At 40.4% G+C, this 22,898-nt stretch overlaps 1 protein-coding gene across 3 annotated transcripts in view; it reads right to left on the bottom strand.

Annotated features, from left to right (window-relative positions):
* bcar1 (BCAR1 scaffold protein, Cas family member) overlaps positions 1-22,898 on the bottom strand; it is a 47,815-nt gene that overhangs the window by 16,756 nt on the left and 8,161 nt on the right. Inside the window, exon 1 of one of the 3 annotated variants that reach the window (XM_026174802.2) lies at positions 14,405-14,738. The exons of 1 other annotated variant lie outside the window; for it this stretch is intronic. In XM_026174802.2, the coding sequence (XP_026030587.2) occupies positions 14,405-14,416 (12 nt within the window). In that variant the 5' untranslated portion in view covers positions 14,417-14,738. Of the gene's footprint in view, positions 1-7,682; positions 7,850-14,404; positions 14,739-22,898 lie in introns of those variants that run through there. One more of the 3 variants, XM_026174800.2, reaches the window with a different exon arrangement.

The raw sequence follows: 22,898 nt of genomic DNA, 5'->3' as shown, positions 1-22,898 counted from the left end.
GATCAGACAGTTCTACAACTGATGTGCTATGGCTAGTTCACCATACAGCACTTAGCCATACTGTAATTTGTTTTGCATGTGGTTTACCATGAAGCCAGTGAGGCCAAAGGAAGTGGAAGTATTGTTACTCTTAGATCAGAAATAAAATCCGTTGTTTAATCAGGACAAACCCACGGAAAGCCATAAACCACCTTAATAGCTTCTGTGGACCCAACCTGCAGTTGGGATTTTAAAGGCAGATCTCGCAATATTTAGTGAACCAAATCAACTTCACATATATGCTGGGTCTAGGTATGAGAAGTTGTGCTTACCCAATTAAATTAAAGAAAAATAATGGAAAAAAAGGCAAAGAAACACAAGTACCACTCCTAACTTCTAAGTGTGTGAGCAGCCTGCCTGTAAAGTCTCCCACTGCACACACTTGATCAGAGACGCAGACATACGGATGTCACTGCGTGTCTTCAACTATGAACTCACAGCAAAGCAAGTGGTAAAGCATAAACAACAGCCCAGCAACAATAATAATAAAAATAAGAATAAAGTAATCATCCGAGAGTGGACCTTGACTTTAATAAATGATTATATCTGAGTAGTTTACATTTTTTTAAGCTTCCAATTATACATTTCAAAATCCATTTTGACTGAATGCTACTAACACGGCAATACAGACACACACACACAACAGACACACACACACAACTGTGAGAACAGTCAGTGTGCAAACAGAAACACCTCCCCCTTCGAAACCAATGTTTGTCGTTCAGTCTGACGTCGACCCGCTCCTCCTCCCTCTGTCTGAGTCCCACCCCAGCTATCATACACTGAAACAACCTGTGCTGGCTGAAGGCCAACCACACACACACACACACACACACAGTCCACCCTGACCACATAACAGTGTGTGTTTAAATGAGGCCATGTCGCTGGCAGTCGGATTTATGGTTGGACTTTCCTTCTCCTGCATTGGACGTGTACTCAGTGCCTTAGATGAGGCTCTTAACAACAGAGAAACACACTTGACACACTTGAAATCTAATGATTTTTTTTTCTCTTTTCAATATATTTTACTGGTGGATTTAATTATTAGTACTTATCCAGTTCTGGGATATGTGGGAGCCTATCCCAGTTGTCATATAATGGGAGGCAGGCTACATCATGCACTGGTCACCAGTCTGTTGCAGCTCCTGCACTGCAGGCATCGATCCTCTACCTCCTGCTCTGCTGTCGTGCTTAATATTTTATTACATTTTGTGCCGGTTTATCATCGGCTTGCCGATCACCCGTGAAGGACTTTAAACTGCACTAACCTACATGACTGCTGTGATACAAAGACGATTAACTGTTTTATTAACCCGCTCTTTCCTCAAAGATATTATGACATTATTTGTGTTCTTATTTCAAACTGCCCCCTCATTGTTGCTCCTTGACGTGGCTGTTGGAGGTTCACTTTAAAGAATGATGCACTCTGATTAACTGAACAGCTTAACTGTGTGACACTGGATAGTCTCAGGTTCAATTGTCACAACTCTGATAGAGCAGGACTCTTGTGATATTATGTTCAATTTGCCGAATTTAACAGTTCAATACTTCAAGAGAGCTTGTTGACCACAGTTATTTTATTCATTGGAGAAGTGATGTCCTGTATGTTTTAAGGCATTCTCATCTTTGATTCACTGTACAGTGTTTGTATTTATAAGACTGGGGGTGTGCGTGACTTTGCATTTAAGCTGATGATGCTAAGATTCATTCACTGAATTCACTGTGTCACCATTAAACTTGTAACTCAGCTTGGCCACAGCTCTGCCCCACAGTACCACCTGATCAGTCCTTTGTTCTTAAATCATTTTATTCTCAACAATTACTAAGATTTGAATATTTCATTCATTGAGATCCAGTCTTAAGTGATTTCTCTTCTGTGTGATGCTTTAGGTATGGATCATCCAGACCACCAGCAGTACATTCCTACTTTTTAAGAATGTACAAGGATTGATAACTTGGCCACTAGCTACTAGTTTTTCAGTCGCCGCTTGCATCGAGATCAAAACTTCGAATCAACTCCAGATCATTCATCTGCTTAATCTGTCATGTTACAAACAGGCCTCACCTGGTCATGAAACTGCAGGTCAATGAAAGTAGGCACTACGTATAAAAATGTTTCTAACTCCCAAAATTGAATGAAAAACTTTGTTAAACCACTTGAATTAAAGACAAAACTCTGCATGTTAATGACATCATGATTGCTTGATTTCAAATCCAGTGTGTTTTGTTTATAAACTAAGCTAAGCTAAGCTCAGATAAGCTAAGCTCAGATAAGATAGCCTCTATTAGTCTCAGAGATGGGAAATTCACATAGAGATAAAATTACAAAAATTGTGTCATTGTCCCCAATACTTGTCAACCTAACTGTTTTGTACACAGAGAGGGGAAATGGAATATACGAGTCCGTTGTCTTCTACGCCCCAAAATGGAAACCATTATACCATCATGGTTTCCATTTTGCATTTTGCACAGACGACTGGGAGATAAACCTGTATGCACAACAGTAACGCAACAGTGCGTCGCCCAGCAGCAATGACACGCCTCAAGTATTCTGAATGCTGCCGGCTTAGCTTGATCAGGAGGGGTAACCACCAGGTCTTTGCAAAAACAAGAAAAAGGGTGAAGCACTCAAACACTGGCCGGAGTGAAGCATGGTCAGAGTGAAGAGAACTACCTTCTGACAGTTACACTTTAGTGCTTAATTACATTTTGTAAAGCCTCGAACACCCTTGTCTGCTAATAACTGTGAGAAAGCTATCAAGTAGACAGTTGTACATGCACTCTGCAGGGCAGTCTGTGAGTGTGGAGAAATAAGAACACAGTGGGAACTAATCACATTATCCAGACAGCAGGGGATAAAGCCCAGCAGCAAAATGTCAACAATGTCCAGCTAACTGAGAAAAAACTCTCAAACCCTTTTCTGACTCAGGATAGGTGAGAGCTAGGTGAAGTAATGTCATTATTTTTGTTTTGTTTTTGCTTACGTATGTGAAAGTTAAAGTTACAACATTGGCTCTCTATTAATAGAATAGAATATAGAATAAAATAGCCCTTTATTGTCCTTGTACATGTAAATAATGGGTGCTCCACGCCAACTGTGCAGGAGTAAAAGAAAAACATATACATATATATAGTATGAGCATAAAATGTAAACAGTATAGAGATATATGTTTGCTACATGTTTGCTATATGTTTGCTATTTGCCAGGAATAAATAGCAAACAGAAGAGATATATATCAGTCTAGAGGAATATATATTGAAATGCATGAGTACAATCTACATGAGAACTTTCAGTCTATTGGCCAGATGTGTGTTTAGCAAAATCAACAACAACATCAAGTAAATATAGGAGAGCGTGCTTTGTTCTGCACTAGTGATACATACCATTTACCATTTAGTGACACAGAGAATTTAGCCCTAACATCTGTATTTGTCTGGGCAGCTCAAGTTCTATAAAGCAGATCAGTTGTTCTTGTTTGTGTACTCTGGATCACTACACATGCCATATTCACATCTGCACAAACCAACCACACCAAGAGCTTGATTTAATTGCACTACACAGTGTGCCCTTACTCCCTCACAGTACTGCGCTCAGAGCTATGCGCCCTCCCCCTCAGTCATTACGTGGTAGTTCTAACCATTGCATCCAAGTTAAGACTTGCTTCTTTTTCTGTGTTAACACACAAACAGCTATAAATCGTTAGCTTCAAATCTTAGTAAATAGTATGTTTGATTTGAATCTTCATCTCCCCAAAGAAAAATGGCTACAGATACATTTGTACTGAGAACAGCCACAAAAACAAACACTCATGCCTTTTCATTGCTACGTTTTCATGTGTCTTTTTAAGTAATGGCTCCTCTGACACACACACACACACACACACACACACACACACACACACACACACACACACACACACACACACACACACACACACACACACACACTATGTACAAAACAAAAAACACAAGACCTGACCTGTCCTCGACACACACAAAAGAGCAGTTCCAGAAAGCCACGAACTCTACGTGGTAATCTGAGAGATGAGATTAGAAATATAGTATGTTAGTTATGATGTTTAAGATTAGGCTCAGAGGCTAGGAAACCTATGTGTCCCCACAGAGACAGAAAGCAGACGGCTGAAAATCCACTTTTCTTTGTATTCGGTCAGACTGAATGTATTAAATTGGCATATTTAAGGGCACACCCCAGAAATCGAAGGATTTACAGAGGACTTCCCAAAAATGTAACTAACATTTAGTTAGTTTCTAGAGACCATTTATTAGCATGAGTCTTTCTTTTGTTTCTTTTGTGTTTTTGTGTGCCTTTGTTTTGTGTTTGTATGTGCGTGTGTAAAGATGGTGATAAAACATTTGCAAGTTTGTCTCTGTACATGACTCCACCTGACAGAAGAGAATAGGAGCGGGAATGTTATTTGGATTTTACCCTTCAGTGTGTTTTGGTTTCATTTCAAATTTGATTGTAGTGTTTGTTTGTTTGTAGTGATTTAAATGTGAACATGCACAAGGATAGCACTTAATGGAAATACAAATTTGGGTATTTTTAGAATTAAGTTCTTCAATAAATTGCTGAATAACATTTTGTCCCATTGGCAGGTCAGCTGGTTAAAGGGATTCATTTTGGATTAGTCTGACAATAATGATTAGATGCTTTTCAGGAATTGTTTCTTAGCTTTGTTGATCATCTTGTGCTTTCCACATGTACAAGGGTTAACAGAGCCAGGTGTTTATGTAGATTCTTAAAAAGAATAAGATTGCTTTTCTCACTCTTATAGCAAATCAGCTTCAGTTATCACTGCTTCATTTGACATGAAATAAGAAGAAAACTGGCCTCACACAGCCATAAAACTGCTTGTCAGGCAAGTCCAGTTAATTTAGAGCCACTGTGTATGTAACTAGCTTCAGTTCCTGAGTAGTGAATGAAAACATTTTGTCAAACCATTCGGATAACAGTTGAAAGTCTGCACTTCAGTCACATATTGACTAACTGCAAATCCACCGTGTGGGTGTACAGGGGCAAAACTACAAAAACTGTCTGTGTCAAACAAATCGCAGACCCAACTCTATCAGCCCTTGATCTTTCACCTTGAATGCTAAGTACTTCTATAGCCGACTCTTACTTTGACTCTTTTCTTATCAACAGGTCAGAGCAGAGCTTCCATGACAGCTACATTAGCTTTTTGGGTGCTTGTTATGCTTAAGGATGAACTGGAACATTTGTGGGCATGCGGTTCCAGAAGAACTGCAGCCTTGGCAAATAAATTACCTACAGTACTATTCATCCGTCTATTTTCACCCATTTATCGAATTCATGGTTATTCATGGTCGCAGGAAGGCTGGAGTCAGTCCAATCGGCCATAAGGTGAGAGTGGGGACATGGACACAGGGAGAACATGCAAACTCCACACAGAAAGGTTCAGGCAGATTGTGGATTCGAAACCTGAGGCTCAGCAAGGCGAGTTAACCTTCCTGTTTTCTCCCCAGAAACCCTCAGTTTCTCTTCAGCACAGGCTGACAAAAAGTCTGAGCTCAGTTGAGTGAAACATTCCATTTGACCTTAACTAGTAAATATTTCATTTATTTATTACCAATTAAAATTTAACCATCAGAGAAAAAATTACTCATAACCATCTCACAGACATACCATTATGTACAACTACCTTCAATTTTTCCACAACACGGGCCTTCAAGCTGGCAGTAGTTCAACAGTTACTTAAAAAGCCATCACTTGACCCAGCTGTCTTAGCTAATTATAGGCCAATCTCCAACCTTTCTGTCATCTCAACAATCCTTGAAAGAATAGTTGTCAAACAGCTAACTGATCATCTGCAGAGGAATGGTTTATTTGAAGAGTTTCAGTCAGGTTTCAGAGCTCATCACAGCACAGAAACAGCTTTAGTGAAGGTTACAAATGATCTTCTTATGGCCTCTGACAGTGGACTCATCTCTGTGCTTGTCCTGCTAGACCTCAGTGCAGCGTTCGATACTGTCGACCACATATTTTATCACAGCGTGCTGTAAGTATTAAAGCTACTGCACTGCAATGGATTGAATCCTATCTAACAGACTCCAATTTGTTTGTGCAAATGGAGAGTCCTCTTCACACATGAAGTTTAATTATGGAGTTCTACAGGGTTCAGTGCTAGGACTGATTCTGTTTAGGCATAGCATACATTTTCACTGTTGTAAAGATGACCCACTGCATATGTCCATGAAGCCAGATAACACTCAGCAATTAGTTGAACTGCAGGGATGTTTTAAAGACACAAAGACCTGGATGGCCTCTAACTTTCTGCTTCTAAATTCAAGTATAACTGAGGTTATTGTACTCGGCCCTGAAAATCTTAGAAACATGGTATCTAACCAGATTCTTACTCTGGATGGCATAACCTTCGCCTCCAGTAACACTGTGAGGAAAACTGGGAGTCGTCCTTGACAAGGATATGTCCTTAAATATGCATATTAAACAAATATGTAGAACTGCTTTTTTCCATTTGTGTAACATCTCTAAAATTAAAAACATCCTGTCTCAGAGTGATACTGAAAAACCAGTTCATGCATTTATTACTTCTAGACTGGACTCCTGTAATTCATCATCCTAAAAACTCCCTGAAAAGCCTTCAGTTGATCTAAAATCCTGCAGCAAGAGTCCTGACAGGGACTAGAAAGAGAGAGCAGATTTCTCCTATATTGTCTTCTCTTCATTGACTCCCTTACTTAAAGTTAAGGGACAAGACTCTCCTTTTTGATAAAGCATATAGTTAGAGCTGGATTAGGTGATCCTGAATCCTCCCATAGTTAAGCTGCAATAGACTTAGGCTGCTGGGAGCTTCCAATGTTGCACTGAGTGTTTCTCATTTTCTCACCCCTTTTCACTCACCGTGTGTTTAAACATTTAACTGTTAGTTATTACTCACTGGCTCTCTTCGACAGCACGTATTTTGTCTCCCTCACCTCACCCCCTCCCTGAGCCTGACTCGGCTGGAGGTTTCTTCCGGTTGAAGGGGATTTTTTTCCTTCCCACTGTCACCAAAGTGCTCCTCTGTATTATTGTAATAATAAGTACTGAGGCAACTGCTGTTGTGATTTGGCGCTATAAAAAGGAAACTGAATTGAACTGTACCTTGTTTAGTCGTGGTTGTCATTTTCTATCTTTCTACTCCCTTTCTGTCTTTCTGTTTGCCCTCACAGCCCAGGTGCTCACAGGCGGCTGCCCCTCCTCCCCTCCTCCCCTGAACTTTTTTAAATCTCAAAGAAATGACACAGGCATGTATGTGGTAAGGAAATGACAGTGTGGTCCTGCAATGCATGAGGGTCATGGAAGGACGATCTACTGTATCTAACGATACACAGTTAGTGGAACTATGCAAATTCCACTAACTGTGTTTTGACTTTGGTGAGTTTTGTGTGTGGTTCTATAGCCAAAGCACATTTGGGATTTTTTTGTTTGTTTGTTTGTTTTTTGTGTATATGCCTGTTATCGGTGAAGCAAGCAAGAACCTGCCAACAAACTGTCCTTACACCCCCCTGTCCCCGCCCCCGACACAAACTCACGCACACAGAGTCCCACTTAAGACAGCATTCCACAGCCTCCACATACAAACACACAACTCCTCTGTTACCTCACATTCCCGCGGCACAGCAGCCACACTGCATTTCATCCTGAAGTTGACAAAGCAACAAAAAACAGCAGAGCAATCCTATTTTCCTTTCTTTGACCGTTTCTCTCTTCTCCCACACGGCTTCCTCTTGCTGTCCCTCTTTCTGCCCGTCTATCTCTCGCTCCAAACATCTGCTTCTTTCCTTCCTCTCTTCCACCGTCAGTCTGGCCTTCCCTCCCCCATTCCTTCTTTCCTGTCTTGGCATGTCAAACTATTATTGAGAAATAGTTGTGCGTACACGGCTGATTTGTACCAGCAGAAAAAAATACCCCACCAGCCAGCTGAACATCTAGATGAAGCTGGAAAGTGTGTCTTGCAGGGCAGTGATGTTTACAACGTGTGCACAGCCCCAAAACAAAAGGAAAAGGCTCTATATTTGAGTCATCTGCCATAAAGCTGTGAATTACTCCTCTTGCAGTAATGTGTTAAACTGTATATTATTTCATTTTAGTGAGGAGCCGTAGTGTTCGATGCGCCAAATATGTTTTTTGGAGTAAACGCCGAGTTCTCTTATATTTGACATGGAACCGGCTGTGCTTATCACTAAACACTAAAGATTAAAGAATCTGAAAAGAAGGATGCTTAAAAAAAAGGATACTGCGTAAAAAGGAACTCTCCACTGATTTTATGCACTGAGATCAATTAACCCTGTGAAAACAGGAGCATGATGTTTTTAGTGTTTCTGGGAGACTTCTGTTAAGCCTCACAGTCATCCGTGTCATGTAAATGACATTTTTGGGAAGTCCTCAGTAAAACTTTTGATTTCTGGGGTGTGCCCTTAACCCTTGTGTGGTGTTCGTATTTTTGTTACTCAGCCAGTGTTCATGGGTCTGGTGGACCCGCTAGAGTTTTGGCTTTCCAAATTAACACTATCAAACAATTTTATGTTAAATTACTCAACAGATGTTTACTTCATCCCAATTACAAGACATATGAACAGCAAACATGGTTAATTTTTTCCCTTTACCTTTGTTAGATCACATTTATGAATTAATGTGCTTCTCGTTTTTCTTTTATATAAAATGTTATAAATAAATCAGTTATAATCAAGTGGAGTGAGTGGAAAGACACAACACATTTACACGTGAAAAAATAATTAATTGTTTAATTTTTCTTTTGAAAAAAACTGAACACGGGTCTCACAGACCCGAACACCATACAAGGGTTAAATATGCCAATTTAATAATCTATTCAGTCTGAGTACAACCAAAGGTGGATTTCCAAGCAGCCCCGGCTGCTTTCTAGAGCAGGCTTCTGCTTTAGCAAGTGAAGAATGTCTGCCTTCAGGCTATGACTAACAACAGAAACAACAGCAGTGATTTCGTAGCCTGGAGAACAGGACAGGCTCACACAGGTGTGGCCAGATATTGCTTAACCTGATGACAGATGATCTTGGTAGGAACTTTTAAATAGCTGGCAGACTATTCATAACAGATAGCTGGTTGGCTGAAAACAGCTCCTCTTTGTACACAACAGTGAGAAACAGAGGTTGCAAGAATCTGAAAGTCAGAAGTCACGTGGAGTGTGTTACTACTGAAGAGATTTAACTGAACTAAAGTTCATACCAGTAGCGTTTTTGATGTTTGTGTTTTTAAAAAAATCAGGTAAATTCTTAATTCTGTCTATAGAAGAGAGTAAGTTGTAAGTGTGACTTAGTCTATGATTTGTTAAGAATATACAATAGAGGAATGTGTGTGTGTACACACTGCATTTCATCACTCAAGACATCGCAGTGATGGAGTAAATTGGAATATCATCTTAAAAAACTGAAATTTAAGAAAAAAGAAAAACTCTCCCCAGAAATGCCACAGAAACATCAACCAAAAGTATTTGGTTTAAAATACTAATTTCACAACCACAGGATCTAACTGGAAATTTATGCAATCCCTTTCATCCATGTGCACAGCAGGATTTACCAAAAATTATATCTCGACTTCTATTTTGACTGTTTGAAGGCGGTGAACTTTTCTGAGAAGCGACAGATATAGTAAAGGAGTGCAAGTACAAATGGTTACAGCGCCGTGCTGACGTCACAGTTTAATCACTCACATATGTTATGGAAGACTCTGCACCCAGCAGCAGATTCAAAACATTCAGTAATTCATAGCTTGTTGACTGTCCTCTAACTGCTCTCTACTGTAAAGTGAAACCAAGGGTAGACATGCAGGTATATATTAACTCAACATAAAAAAAGCACTTTCTTCTCCAACCGAGAAAATAAAGTTAATCAGTAAGTGCAAAAAACTGTGGTCAAATGGCCAATCGAGGCAACCATCTCCATCAATTGTTAAAATACCCAACTTCAGAGAAAAGACTAATATGTTTATGGCTGTTTCATGATCCATCCATCCATTTGCTTTTGAAAGTGCTTTGGTATTGGGAGACAGGAAGAAAGGTTCAGAAATGAGTTCTTCCAGTGTAATGTTCAAGTCACTTGACTAAAGTCAAGTTTTTCTTCAACAGAACAATGATCCAAACACAGCTCCAACCAACACGACAAGTATTTAAAGAAGGTGTACTCAGACAGACCACAATGACTCGATCTTAAGCCCAGTCCTGGCATGGCTGTGGTGCTCTGGTTAGCATTGTTGCCTGCTAATATTATGCCAAAATATTCTTGTAATAAGTGTTTTCACACCATCCGACAGAATTCACATTGTTCTGTTTTCAAAAATAAAATGTGCACATCAACATTCCTCAGTAATCTACAGAGCTAATACAGGATTAACCAAGCATGCCGAGAGGACTTACTCAGATTATTCTGGGCATACACACTGTTGGTAATATCATGTCACCAGTTTCCAGAACTGAGTCAGTTTCTTGATTCATTTCCAGTGATGTATGTAGTATATAAAGTGATTTCTGCTGCTCTGAACCACACAGATCAAATTAAACAGACAGACAGTCAGCAAAATATTAACTAGTAAAAATGTTATTTTGTTTCCTGGTGTGGAATTATTTTTGTCAGCAACAGTTATTTTTGTTACTTCACTTGACTGTGATACAGAAAGACTAAACCAGGGGCTGAATATCAGCACCTCAGACCTCATCAACCTGGAGGACTCATCTGATGTTTAGTTACTGTCACAAAATGCATCCAGAGGATATGCTTTAATACAAAGTATAAATCACCTCAGGTTAGTTTTCATCAAAATACTAGTATTACTTAAGACTAGAACTATGTTAAACATTTGGAGTGAGGTCTAAGTCAAGAGTTGCAGGACGTGGCCAAAGCTTTGGTACTGCACTCAAAGTTTAGAGCAGCCCACCCATGCCAATATGTGCTAATTCTGATATCATCTCGCACAGAACTCCAAACAGACTGACAATCCTAGCCGCAACTATCACAGTGATGCTGGACCCAAATGAAGAATTGCTTTTTTCCAGTTCAATTTAGTGCAATCGGCCCAATTTTTGCAATCTGAAAGAGAAACTCCTACCAATACATATACAGACCAGCCACAACTGGGTACATAGCTAACACAGTGTGACTTCTGACTGTGATTATTTGACGTATTTCCCTGATACAGGACCGTGACTTCAGGCATAATAGGTTCCATGAGAAGAAGGGATCCATTTGGCTGGTATATGGGCAGCATCTCAGTGACATGGATTCAACCCTCGACTTATTACAAATACAAGATAGCATCTATCCAGCACAGCACTAAAGACTGCTGTGTTTGTTGGCCCAGTCTATGTGAGATTTGGTAAATGAGGGCGGACACCTAATCACCAAAAGTCAAAAGATGCTGGGTATGTTTAAGACAGAGATGGTGTTGCTGTATGTGTCAAGCGTCATGTAGGAGACAGAGGGAAATTCTTGCTGTAAGTCAGGCCTGGATGACTCAATCAGTAAGGGCAGAATACACTGACAGAGGTGTGGGCTGACTCAGTAAAGATCTCTGGCAAATCTTAATAGTGATCATTATATGTTTATATGTATATTTCAATCCATAAGGGTAAATTGAGTTTTAATACAGTTGTAATGAATAACATGTGACATACAGCACCATCCACACATTACTACGCCGCATTGTTGCACTGGGTGAGGAAGGACTAAGGCATGCAGACAGCTCTCACTTCCACACTTAAGGCCAGCTTGAAATGACCAGTTAAGCTGACATACAGGTGTTTGGACTGTGGGTGGAAGCCAGACCACCGGGTTGGAGGTTTGAACTTAAACTTTCTTGCTGTGAGGCATCAGTGACAAATATAGTGCCTTACACTTGTAATATTAATCATGATGATAATAGAGCATCTCCGTATCATCCTGCACTATAATACTATCTTTATACTTGCAGTTGGGAGTGGGGGTGGAACAGCAATATCCATCTCCTGTGTTCACTCAGCCACTTTCCACTGTTCTCTAAGTCCATCAGGTGAGGGATTGCTGAGGATGTTCAGAAATCACTGCTAATATTAATCACTGGACAGTGGGTGAAACATTTGTTTCCTGCTGCATGTTTTATACAGGAGGTTATCGCACCTCAACCACATTAAGTATTTCCAGCAGTCCCTCTGCCTCCAACTCATCCCTCGCTGTCACACCATCCGTCTGCATGTCCTCCTTCACTACATCCATGAACCTCCTCTGAGGCCCTCCTCTTTTCCTCCTCCCTGGCAGCACCCTCTTCATCATCATTTGACCAGTGTGCCCACTCTCCCTCCTCTGCACATGTCCAAACCACCTCAGCCTTGTCTTCAAATTACTCCAACGGAGCCGTCCGTCTGACGCACTCGTTTCTAATCCTCTCCTTTCTGCCCACTCCCAGTGAAAATCTTAGCATCAAAATAAAACAAACTTTATAATCTCTAAAGACATTTATGAGCTTTAAGTGTTCGCTAACCTTTCTGACAATCCACCATATGCACCAAATTCTGGTAAACGATGACGCATTAATATGTTTTTAAATCCTATTTCACACTTTTTTACATGGTAGATTATGTTTAAACTGAAATATAACTGTTATAAAAATAAACAGTCTTACTAATGATATTTATGAAGTAATAAAAGGCGTAATCCATCAATTGTTTAATACTTAACCAGCCATTTATGCATTTTTCATTTAGTATCAAAATAGTATCAAAACCTAAATAATCTGCGTAACTGATTCAAAAACGATGATGTTTTATTTCATTAGGAAGAGACTGTATTCTTGGACTTTAATAAATGCTGTGGTCTCAGAGCGACTCCAAACATTTCATTATTCCTTATCCATTTAATCACTGATTGGTTGCACTAAATATACCACTTGTGATTTTGTGGCTCCTTATATACTTAACTGTGTGATATATCTGAAAGCACAGAAAGGCTGCTTTCCAGTATACAGTCCAAGAGGGCTATATGCTTAAACACATCTTCATCTTGTTGTGGTTGCTGGTTAGCTCATGCTAATGCAGTTTGTCTCCAGCCCTTATTTTTCACTAAAAGTGAATATGTTAAAGCACACACGCACACACTAACAGGACAGGGCAGGCTCGTGGAGTCAGTGGAAAAGGTCTGAGAGACTTACATCTAAATCACACGACACTGGAATCTTATTTCATATTGATTACACACTAATTACTGGCAGGTAATTACTCGTTACAAACACAGCAATCTGCTCTACAGTATTTAACTATGTGCAACATTCCTTACTGTGTACTTGCCACACACACACACACACACACTCACTAAGTGTTGAGCCAACATTCAGAAACAATAGCAAGGAAGGAGCAGTCTTTTTCTTTCTATCAAACAAATTCCCCCCTCCCTATCAAACCATAATTCTGTCTCTCCAGTCATCAAGTCCCCATTGTTTGAGCTAAATCTTTGTCATGTTCTGTATCAGCACATGGCATCCTGTTCTGCCTTGATTTCTGCTCACTTAACTCAACCAAGGGATCGCCTTTGACTGTCAGTTGGCCATAAGACCTACATTTCTCCCTACTTTCCTCTGAGTAAGAAAAACAACAGACCACATCTCTCTGACCTTTTTTTCTTCTTTTTTCTCTTTCTTTTCAGTCACAAAGCCCCCCAAAATCTCCTTCTAGGTCCACTGGGGCTTCTGTTTCAACATAAGCCTGTGCTTCTGGCTGTAAGTGGAAAGGATAGTGGAAAAACCAAACAGCTAAATGTGGTGAATATGGCGGCTCTGTGTGCTCTGATTCTGTCCAAAAACGCACTCAAAGAAAAAAGATTAAAAGAACCAGTAGCTTTGTATCTTTAACAACTATAAGCATTAGTGACTTATGTTTTGCTATACTTTGAAATACATATTCAGCAATCCAACTTAGAAGTGTGAAATTTCACTTACTTTGGATATTTTTTTTCTTAAAGCACATAACTTACAAGGTTTATTTATGCAATGGCATGCCTGAAATGTTGCTGTGCACACACACACACACACACACACACACACACACACACACACACACACACACACACACACACACACACACACACACACACACTGCTGAGAGCCAACAAAAGGTAGGTCCACTGAAGAAATGTTAAATCCAGTCTCGCTCTCTCTCCTTCACAGTGCTTTCACAGCTGGGGTATAGCATGCTCTGCTAAAACACACTAAACCACTGAAACTAAAGGAGTAAGACAAACGCTAGAAAAAAAGGATCACCTTAAAGAGGCAGCATGCTGTATGGGCTGTGATTCTGAATGAAAACAAACTCTCATACACACTCACCAGATAGTTCATTTTGTCCCAAGCAAGGCAGCTGTGCTAACTCCGAGGCAGGGCTTTAGCTCAGCCCTGTGAGACTGTGCAACAAGATCCAAAAGATCTCCAAACTCCTCCAAGTCCCCTCCTTCACCCTCCTTCCTTCCTATGTCCTTCTCCCAACCCTCCCTGTTATTTTCCTTCTCCGTATCTCTTCTTTTGTCTTGTCCAGTCTTGTTTTCAACAGTCAAGCAGATCTCCACATAATGCCCCTGTGTGATCTCACACAGCAAGAATGAGACCGCTGCCTGCCTCATTTACTTGTACCCTCCTCGTCCCCTCTTTCTGCCTTGATCTCTCTGTCTTTGCTGTGGAAAAGAGGGCGGAGTGTGTAACCCGACACGTCACTTCCTGCTGAATCATGATATTTCCTCTGTCCACTCAGTCTATTGGCCTGAGGAGCTCTTATCATGCAAATAAGCCCTCCCAGTGTCCTTACTCCCAGGCTGAGAAAGCGTGTCAGTGCTCTGGTATGCTCATGCACAGGCGCTAGGGAACATGCCATAGCTTTACTGTCTTTACTGTCAGATTGGCATTTCTTTGGCACCCAGCCTTAAAGAGCTAATGACTAACATGAATGTATTTCAGTGGATGTGACAATCAATTAACCCTTTATAATCCAAAAATCTGAAAGGATGTTCCAATTGTCTGCAGGCACTTCCCTGCCTCTAAAGAATGTTTTTCCATTATTGGAAAAAATATAAATTCGGAATAAAGGACACAGAGACAAACTACTTTCCTTTTTGATCCACGCAATGGCGTGTCCAGCGGGGTGGCCTGGGGGGGCACAGGCCAACCCCCAAACCAGACTGGCCACCCCAGGTGCCACCCCAAAGGCAAAACAATAAAATTCAATCAAATATCAAATGTCCGATTATGTTTTCACGGTGACGCTCAGATATCCGAGTGTAAGTGAATGCAGCATCGCTTCTGCGCTATGCGCATCACGTTAGCAAAGGTAGGAGAGCCAAGCGCGAAAGACGGCACTGCAGGAAACAATTTTTCAGTGAAAGAAAATGAGGACAGAATAAATGTCCCGGTAAGTAATATCAAGTTTGTTGAGTTTAGTAAACTTCGGTGAAATTAGAATACCAAGGAAAAAATAACACTTAAAGAATTATTGCAGCTGTGGAATATTTCAGACAGTAGGCTACTGAGGGCAGCTAACATAAGAGTTACGAGTTATAAGATATAATCTAAGTCGTAACATTGCTGTATGGAGCTGCAGATTTGGTTGCAGGTTAACATAGCTGGACTGGCCATCGGGCATACCGGGCATATGCCCGGTGACTTATTTTTTATTTTTTTTGTAATGGCATGAACAATGAGAGGTGGTGGATTGGCCAGATGCAGGTCGATGTGTAAAAATAACTCAGTTGTTTGGTGGTGGCTATGACGGGGCTTCCACAGAGGCAACAGGTGGATGAGGGAAGGGGAGGCAGGAGGAGAGACCCGAAGCAGCCGCCAGTCCGAGTGTCAGGTGAACTGAACTTCAGGTAAGAAGTTATGACCTGCAGTCTATCTGGGTCAGATATAAACCAAGTTTAGGTGGAGTTTATTTTCATGTTGCTGACTTTTTACTGTCAGTTGCAATAACTCATACTGCGTTCTAGCCAGCTTGGAGTTTTTATACAGCTGGGTGGGTGCTATGATGTTACTGATAGTGAACTTTATTTTATTCATAAGGTTAGTTAGTAGAGTTGCCAACGGCTCCTTAAAAAAAATGGAATGGTCCCTCATTCAGAGAAAATATTACACGTTTCGTATTGAGCTGAGAAGAGACGCAGTTTGTCCCGAACTTTAGCTAGAATGGAAAAAAGACACAAAGCTGGATTTATTCTGTCGTTATGCTGCACAGCTGCGTCTTCTTCTCTCATTCTCTCCCCCTCCCTCTCCTGTTGCTACTTCAATCATGAAACTGATCAATGATCAGCTGATCGGCTTTTCTCTCTTGTTTGTTTATCGCCCACTTTGCGCCAGAAAGAGGAAACCAGCGGATATTGCGCTAAACAACAGCAGCACGTTTAAGCTTGATCAGCTGTTGTTAGAATTTATTTAATATTAATTTCTAGTATCAGCTGATGTTTGCTGGAGCCACAGCTGTAAAGCTGCTGGTCATGATGTCTGTTTAGATATGTGGTGAGAGGGAAACATGAAGATGAAACCAGGAGATGTCCTTACTGAACCATCAGAGCTGAACAGGTGATGGAGAAACAGGTTTACCTTTTAGGTCACATGAATGAGTTGAAGTTATCAACTGTTTCTGAGAGACAAATAACACCAGGATCCTTTTTTATGTAGCTGACAGCTGGTAACTGTGCAGGGGCGGGTCTAGCAAAGTTTTGCCAGGGGGCCAGGTAGGGCATTAACAGGGAAAGGTGGGCACAAAGAAATACTTTTCTTTCTTATTCTCATTTAAAATACCTAGTTTTTATTAAATAATTATCTAAATCTTACAACCAAAGTTTTTATCTGACGTAAAATGTATAGAAATCATACATATACCAACAAGACTGTACATCACTGTCACAACAGCATTTGTTTTCATTCAAAGTCTTTATGGCTTTACTACCTGGTGGGTCGGTCTGTAGTAAAAATGCCCAATTTTTTTGTCCCAGTCCAGCCCTGCAGGTTAATACTGGCAGTGTCACCATGCCAGCTGACTGTATTTCATCATCAGCCAGTGTTGTTCTTTATCAATATTACCAAAGTTTACATTAGGCAGCATAGAAAGTATTTACTTGCTTTCAGGTTTCATTCAAATATTAGTCTTTTCAGTTGTTTCTCCACTTTTTTCCTGTTTCAAAATCAAACACCAGTTTGTGAGAAGATTATCTTCTTTTTTTAACAGGCAGATAAAGTTTTGCATTGGCATTGGCTAATTTGTCAATTGTTTGTTACAAATGTTCGTATTTTAATTTTCAAAAATGTTTTTGCCCAAAACATACGTATGTGCACTATATGTCAGTAAAAATACTATGCAAATATTGCTGTCCTTGAATGCTGAGTAAGCACTGACAAAGCACTGATTGTATCTCTTGTACTTTATCAACGCAGTATCTAAAAACTTTGCACCGTAGTGGTTAAAATCTCATTCTAATAAGAGTTAAAAGTGCATTTGGTTATTAGGTTTATAGGATTATTGAATTATGGTTAAGGGTTGGTAGAATTTTTTTTTTAAACATTATCTGCCAATTAAATCTGCCACCCTTCTCCAAATCTGTGCCCCTACCTGGCCCCCCCAACAAAAATTTTCTAGACACGCCACTGGATCCACGTCTGACCTGGCAAAGATCTGATGCCACATCCCCTTCTGTCACAACCCTCCCCATTTATTCAGGCTTGGGAAAGGCACTAGGAGTATACAGATTTGGGGACAGGATAGAAAATAGTAAAACAGAGGGACAGCTCAGGTTCAGCTTTTTGTAGACAAAGTTAGAAACAAGGCTGAGGTGGTATGGAGATGTGCAGAAGGGGGAGGGTGGCTATACCAGACAGTGGATGATGAAGCTGCCAGGCAGGAGGAAAAGAGAAGGTTAGTGGATGTAATGAAAATGAGACAGAAGATGAGGTTAAGGATAGAGTGAGATGGAGATGGGGAAAGAAAAAAAGAGCAAAATAATGGGAATATTTTAATTTATTTATTTTTACCATCGATCAAGAACTGTTTTTGAAAAAACAGGTGAAAAAGTACAGGACAGGCATATGGAAACTATCATAACTTTTACTAATAATGTTTGTTTAGCACTACAAAATGTCAATTCAAAACTAGATCAGGAGTTCCACATGGCTGTGGATTTAATATTTTTAGTTGGAGTGGCTTCCAAGAGATCTGGACCAGGAGTCAGTCTACCATTCCTTCCTTGAACGGCCTATTGGACACCCTGGACTGAAAGTAATAAACCTGTAATAATAAAATAATAAAGTTTGTAAGACTGTCGGTTTCCATGGACAATAAATCATCTGGGGACACACCCATAGAGAAGCTTTCTGTGAAGGCATACATTCTCCATGTATCCTTGAGCAATTCCTACACCGGAAAAAAATCGATCCTCTTCTAAGATGCAAGGTAAGAAGTCAGCACAAGTACAACTATCTCTATAATGAAAGCACTCTTTCAGAGATTTTCAAATACGTCAATGAAAAGATTCGTCAAGGCTTAGGGCAAAGGTCACAAGATCACACCAATTTTCAACCATGTTCACATGTTCACATTAAAAAACATCTGGTAATTCTTTGTTTTTACATTCATCAGGTGCCAATCAGCCCAAAAAGCAAAGAGAATTAAAAAAACACATGCCATGATAGAGTTCAGGTCTTAGGAGGTTAAACCCAAAACCTACATTCAGCCAAACAGATCGGGAGTTCTTTCTAATTTACCGCAAGCGTAAATTAAATTAAGAGAAAGAACTCATTATTCAACCATTTTCTTCACTGCTTATACATTTGAGGGTAGCATATCCCAGCTGCCATGGGACAAGAAACAGGAAACACCCTGGATGGGTCTGCAGTCTATAACATGGAAAATACAAAGAGATGGACAACCATTTATGCTCACACTGACACCTACGTTCAACATCACAACATGCAAACTCCACACAGAGAGGCCCGCGTTAGCCAGCAGGTTTGAAACAGGAACATTCTTTCTTTGACTGCATAGCCACACTGCAGATCACTGTTCTGATTCAAAATCACACACAAAATCTACCCTCGGCTGCTGGGCGAGCAGCAGAGAGTGGGATAATGTGTAGGTGGGAAAGTTGTAGTTGCATATGAAACATAGCAGGTATACTGCCCCTGGAGCAGCTAACATCATCTATGAGCCAGCAGAAGTGTCAACTTTGTCCTGCTCAAGACAATGTGAACACACACACACACACACACACACACACACACACACGGCTTTGTTTCCATCTATGTGATGTATAAACAAAATTATGTCCATATCACAAGCATTCATTTCAAAAATCCCCACTGACCCCTCCACTTTGCTCTGCCCACACAAACAGAGTAATGTAATCAGCGTCAGCGCACTCACAGCAGAAGTTTAAGTGAAATAGTTTTTTAAAAAAAGCTCTTTGTCTAAAAGACTTTTGTCGTTACGTCTTTCATGCTTTTATCCTGGAGGTCAACAGTCTTTTTTGTCAACTGTAGTCTCTTTCAGTATCAGACTGTGTGGTGTCAATACACTCTATTCACTACTCGGTTACAGCCATCTACAGCCATCTGGGCCATTATCATAAAACTGTGTCCTAGATCGCAAACTGTCTGTGCAACAGTAAAAAAACCCTCCAAACACTGGAAATGTACTACATAGAGCAGAGAGTAGTACTATGTAGTAGTATGCTCTGTTTACCCAATGTTTCAAGCAGTTATTGGTCTAATACGGCAGATACATCACTAGATATTTGTGATTTAAGGACCTGGTCCTTCACATTTAAAGGTAGTAATCAGAGCTGAGCATCACATACTTCGTGATACTGGCTTATAGAGTGGCTGTAGCACGAGAAGTAGGCATACCAAAACTCTTAACTGAAAAAAAGAACAAAACCGTTTCAGTACATTCATGTCTAGTAGTGAGTTCAATGAACTGCTGTCTAAAACCTTCAAAAATATATTTCCTATTCTATAAGCCTCATAGCACAGACTTTTTCCTGATAGAGGGAACTCGTTGTTCTACTGTCTGACAATCAGGTCTTTGACAGCGAGGCACAATAACAACCATTGTAGGCAGCGTTACACACTGCCTATAGGATGAGAGGCAGATAGCAATACATCGGCCATTACAGTTCAGTTTGTATACTTATACACAGAAGTCAGTCTTTTTAATGATTATATATGCATCTTCTCACCAATCACCTGTTGGACAAAAAACTTGCACTTGCATGTGCAAAAAAAACCCCCAAAAGAACAAAAATTTAAATGCACACACAAAACCCTACACACAGTTAGGACAGTACATTGAGCTACAAACAAGCCAAGAACTCCAGCACGTACACACACGGTCCATATTTATGGGAAACTCCATGCAGGTCTGGCTCAAATATTGTCCTCTGACATAATGAGTATGAAAAAATTTGCTTCGTTTCTACTACTAACAGTCCACTGACTGTCTCCAGTATCACTGATTACATGCAAAGTATGTTTTTTTACCTGCCCAGCAATACTTTACTTTCAGCAACTTTTAACATGTCTCCAATCACAGTAGTTGTCTCATAATAAGAAGGTCCTGGATTCCAGTCCACCAGCCAGCTACAGCCTGTCTGTGCAGGGTGCGTGTTCCTTCCTGTATATTTGCTGAATGGTTGTCAGTCTGTGTCACCCCTATGACAGACTGGTGACCTGTGCAGGGTGTTTTCCACCTCCTCTCATGTGACAGCTGCGATGGGCCTCAGACCCACCGTGTTCCTGAACTGTAGAGGTGGAAGAAAAAAAAATGTCCTCTTCATTGTAACATCATTTAAAAAACGACACTGTCTGCTTTGTAAAAAGTGCACCCAAACAGACTTGATGACACCCGTTTAGTTTTACCAGTTATATTTTTCAAGGATATCACGTCTTTAAAGTAGCCAGCTGTACTGACTGTGGTTCCTCCTGATCTTACCTTCAGCAATTACTAAAAATGAATGGGAAAGAAATTCTAAATAATGTGATGGTTCTGTGGCATGCCTCCGTCTCCCTGCTGGACATGCTTGAAGATAATAAGAAAAGATATCACTTTGATTTCCAGCATTGCACAGTCCTTATAATCACTGTGTGCAACGACAGCTGACTGGAGGGGGTGCTAGTGGGACTTACAGTGTGAATGTATCTGCTACCCTGTTGTTACTGACTACTTGCTAGTCATTATCATAGAAGCCTGTGCATTAATATTGAAGATTGAATATTTGCATGTCAAAAATGCTTCTGAAAACATTTCAAAGCACTGAAATTATCCCATGCTGTTTAATATTTTGGTGGTGAATAATAGATGTCTCAAAACGGCATTTAAATACCTAAACCACAGTTTATCGAATCACTCAGTCAGCGGAAGCCTTCTTTGTCATTCATACAATAAACAAAACTTTTTTCCGAGTTCTTCCACGTCTAACCTGTTTCTGCTGACAAACACAACGATGATTCATTCTTGTACTGTAACATAAAACTTGCATCAGCCAAGGCAGGAAGAGACAACTCCAGGCACCCTCCTTCCACAAGTTCTACATACTAATTTTTTCTTCTTTTCCTAAACGTTTGTTTCCTCTGGAAAGGTTTTTGAGGTCTTTTGAAACATCTCTTTTAGTCATCTTGGCTCGAGTTGTGCTAAAAGGTGTGCGTGTATGAATTTGTTCAGAAGAGGAAAACCTGCCAGGTTTACACTGCAAGAAATTAAAAGGAGCTTAATACTGAACATGAATGTAAAGAGTAATCTGTTTATCTCAGATACCTTGTTTTAATAACCCGCTGGGACCAGGAATTCTTACTAAAACGAATCTCCCAGGCCTTACCTAACCCTAACCCAGGACTGGAAGTATAACTCTAGCAAATAAACAGATCCATTTACATAGTTACATTACAGAGGAAAAGAAAGACGACAGACAAGTCCCAAAAAGCTCTCCCAGGGCTGTGCAGTCTTTTTATAGGCCATCAGAAGTAAAGTAGGCTAATTAGCATTCTGCCCCAGTATGTAGTAGCAGAGTACTCGTCTGTTTTCTGCACTTTCTACTGCATACTGCTAGGATGGCATAAATCTGTAAGACGTCACAGAAGCAAACACCACATGAAAACGACCATCTCACCTGACTCTGTGTGCCTCTTGGCTTTAGAGCTGATGCTAACATTTGACTGATGACTTTTAAAGCATCAGGCTGCCTCGCTGACCTCTTGCCCTTACAGCAGCCTAATTAGCAGCGTAGCCTGGCTGCTCTTTATTCTGTATCGTTCAGAAAATAAGAGTTACCTGGATTATGGATGGATTTTTACCATTTACCATTCCAGCTGCTACATAGCATACCAGCTTTCTGTACTCTCGGTGCGCTATGACAGTGACACTGAATTGGATAGGTGGTTAAAAAAACTGGACATTGCTGTGAATCTGACTAACATCACTGATACCAAAAGTGTATCTGCCCTTTCTACGTCAGCTCCTATTTTTGTTGGGGGCAAATCAGACATGAAGTACAGACATGATCAGTACAGAAAAATGACCCAGTTTAAAAAAAAAGGTAAAAAAAAAAATATATATATATATTTTTTTAGCCATCAATTTTAACTGGTGGGTAAAAATGGGGAAAATAACCCTAACTGCAAATAACCAAGTTGCAGTTAGGGTGAGTGAAACTTGGCTGGACTCTCACACACACACACACACACACACACACACACACACACACACACACACACACACACACACACACACACACACACACACACACACACACACACACACACACACACACACACACACACACACACACACACA

The sequence above is a fragment of the Astatotilapia calliptera genome, chromosome 7 (genome assembly GCF_964374335.1).
Source record: "Astatotilapia calliptera chromosome 7, fAstCal68.1, whole genome shotgun sequence".
Taxonomy (NCBI): Eukaryota; Metazoa; Chordata; class Actinopteri; order Cichliformes; family Cichlidae; genus Astatotilapia; species Astatotilapia calliptera.
This window is presented reverse-complemented; position numbering and strand designations above follow the sequence as displayed.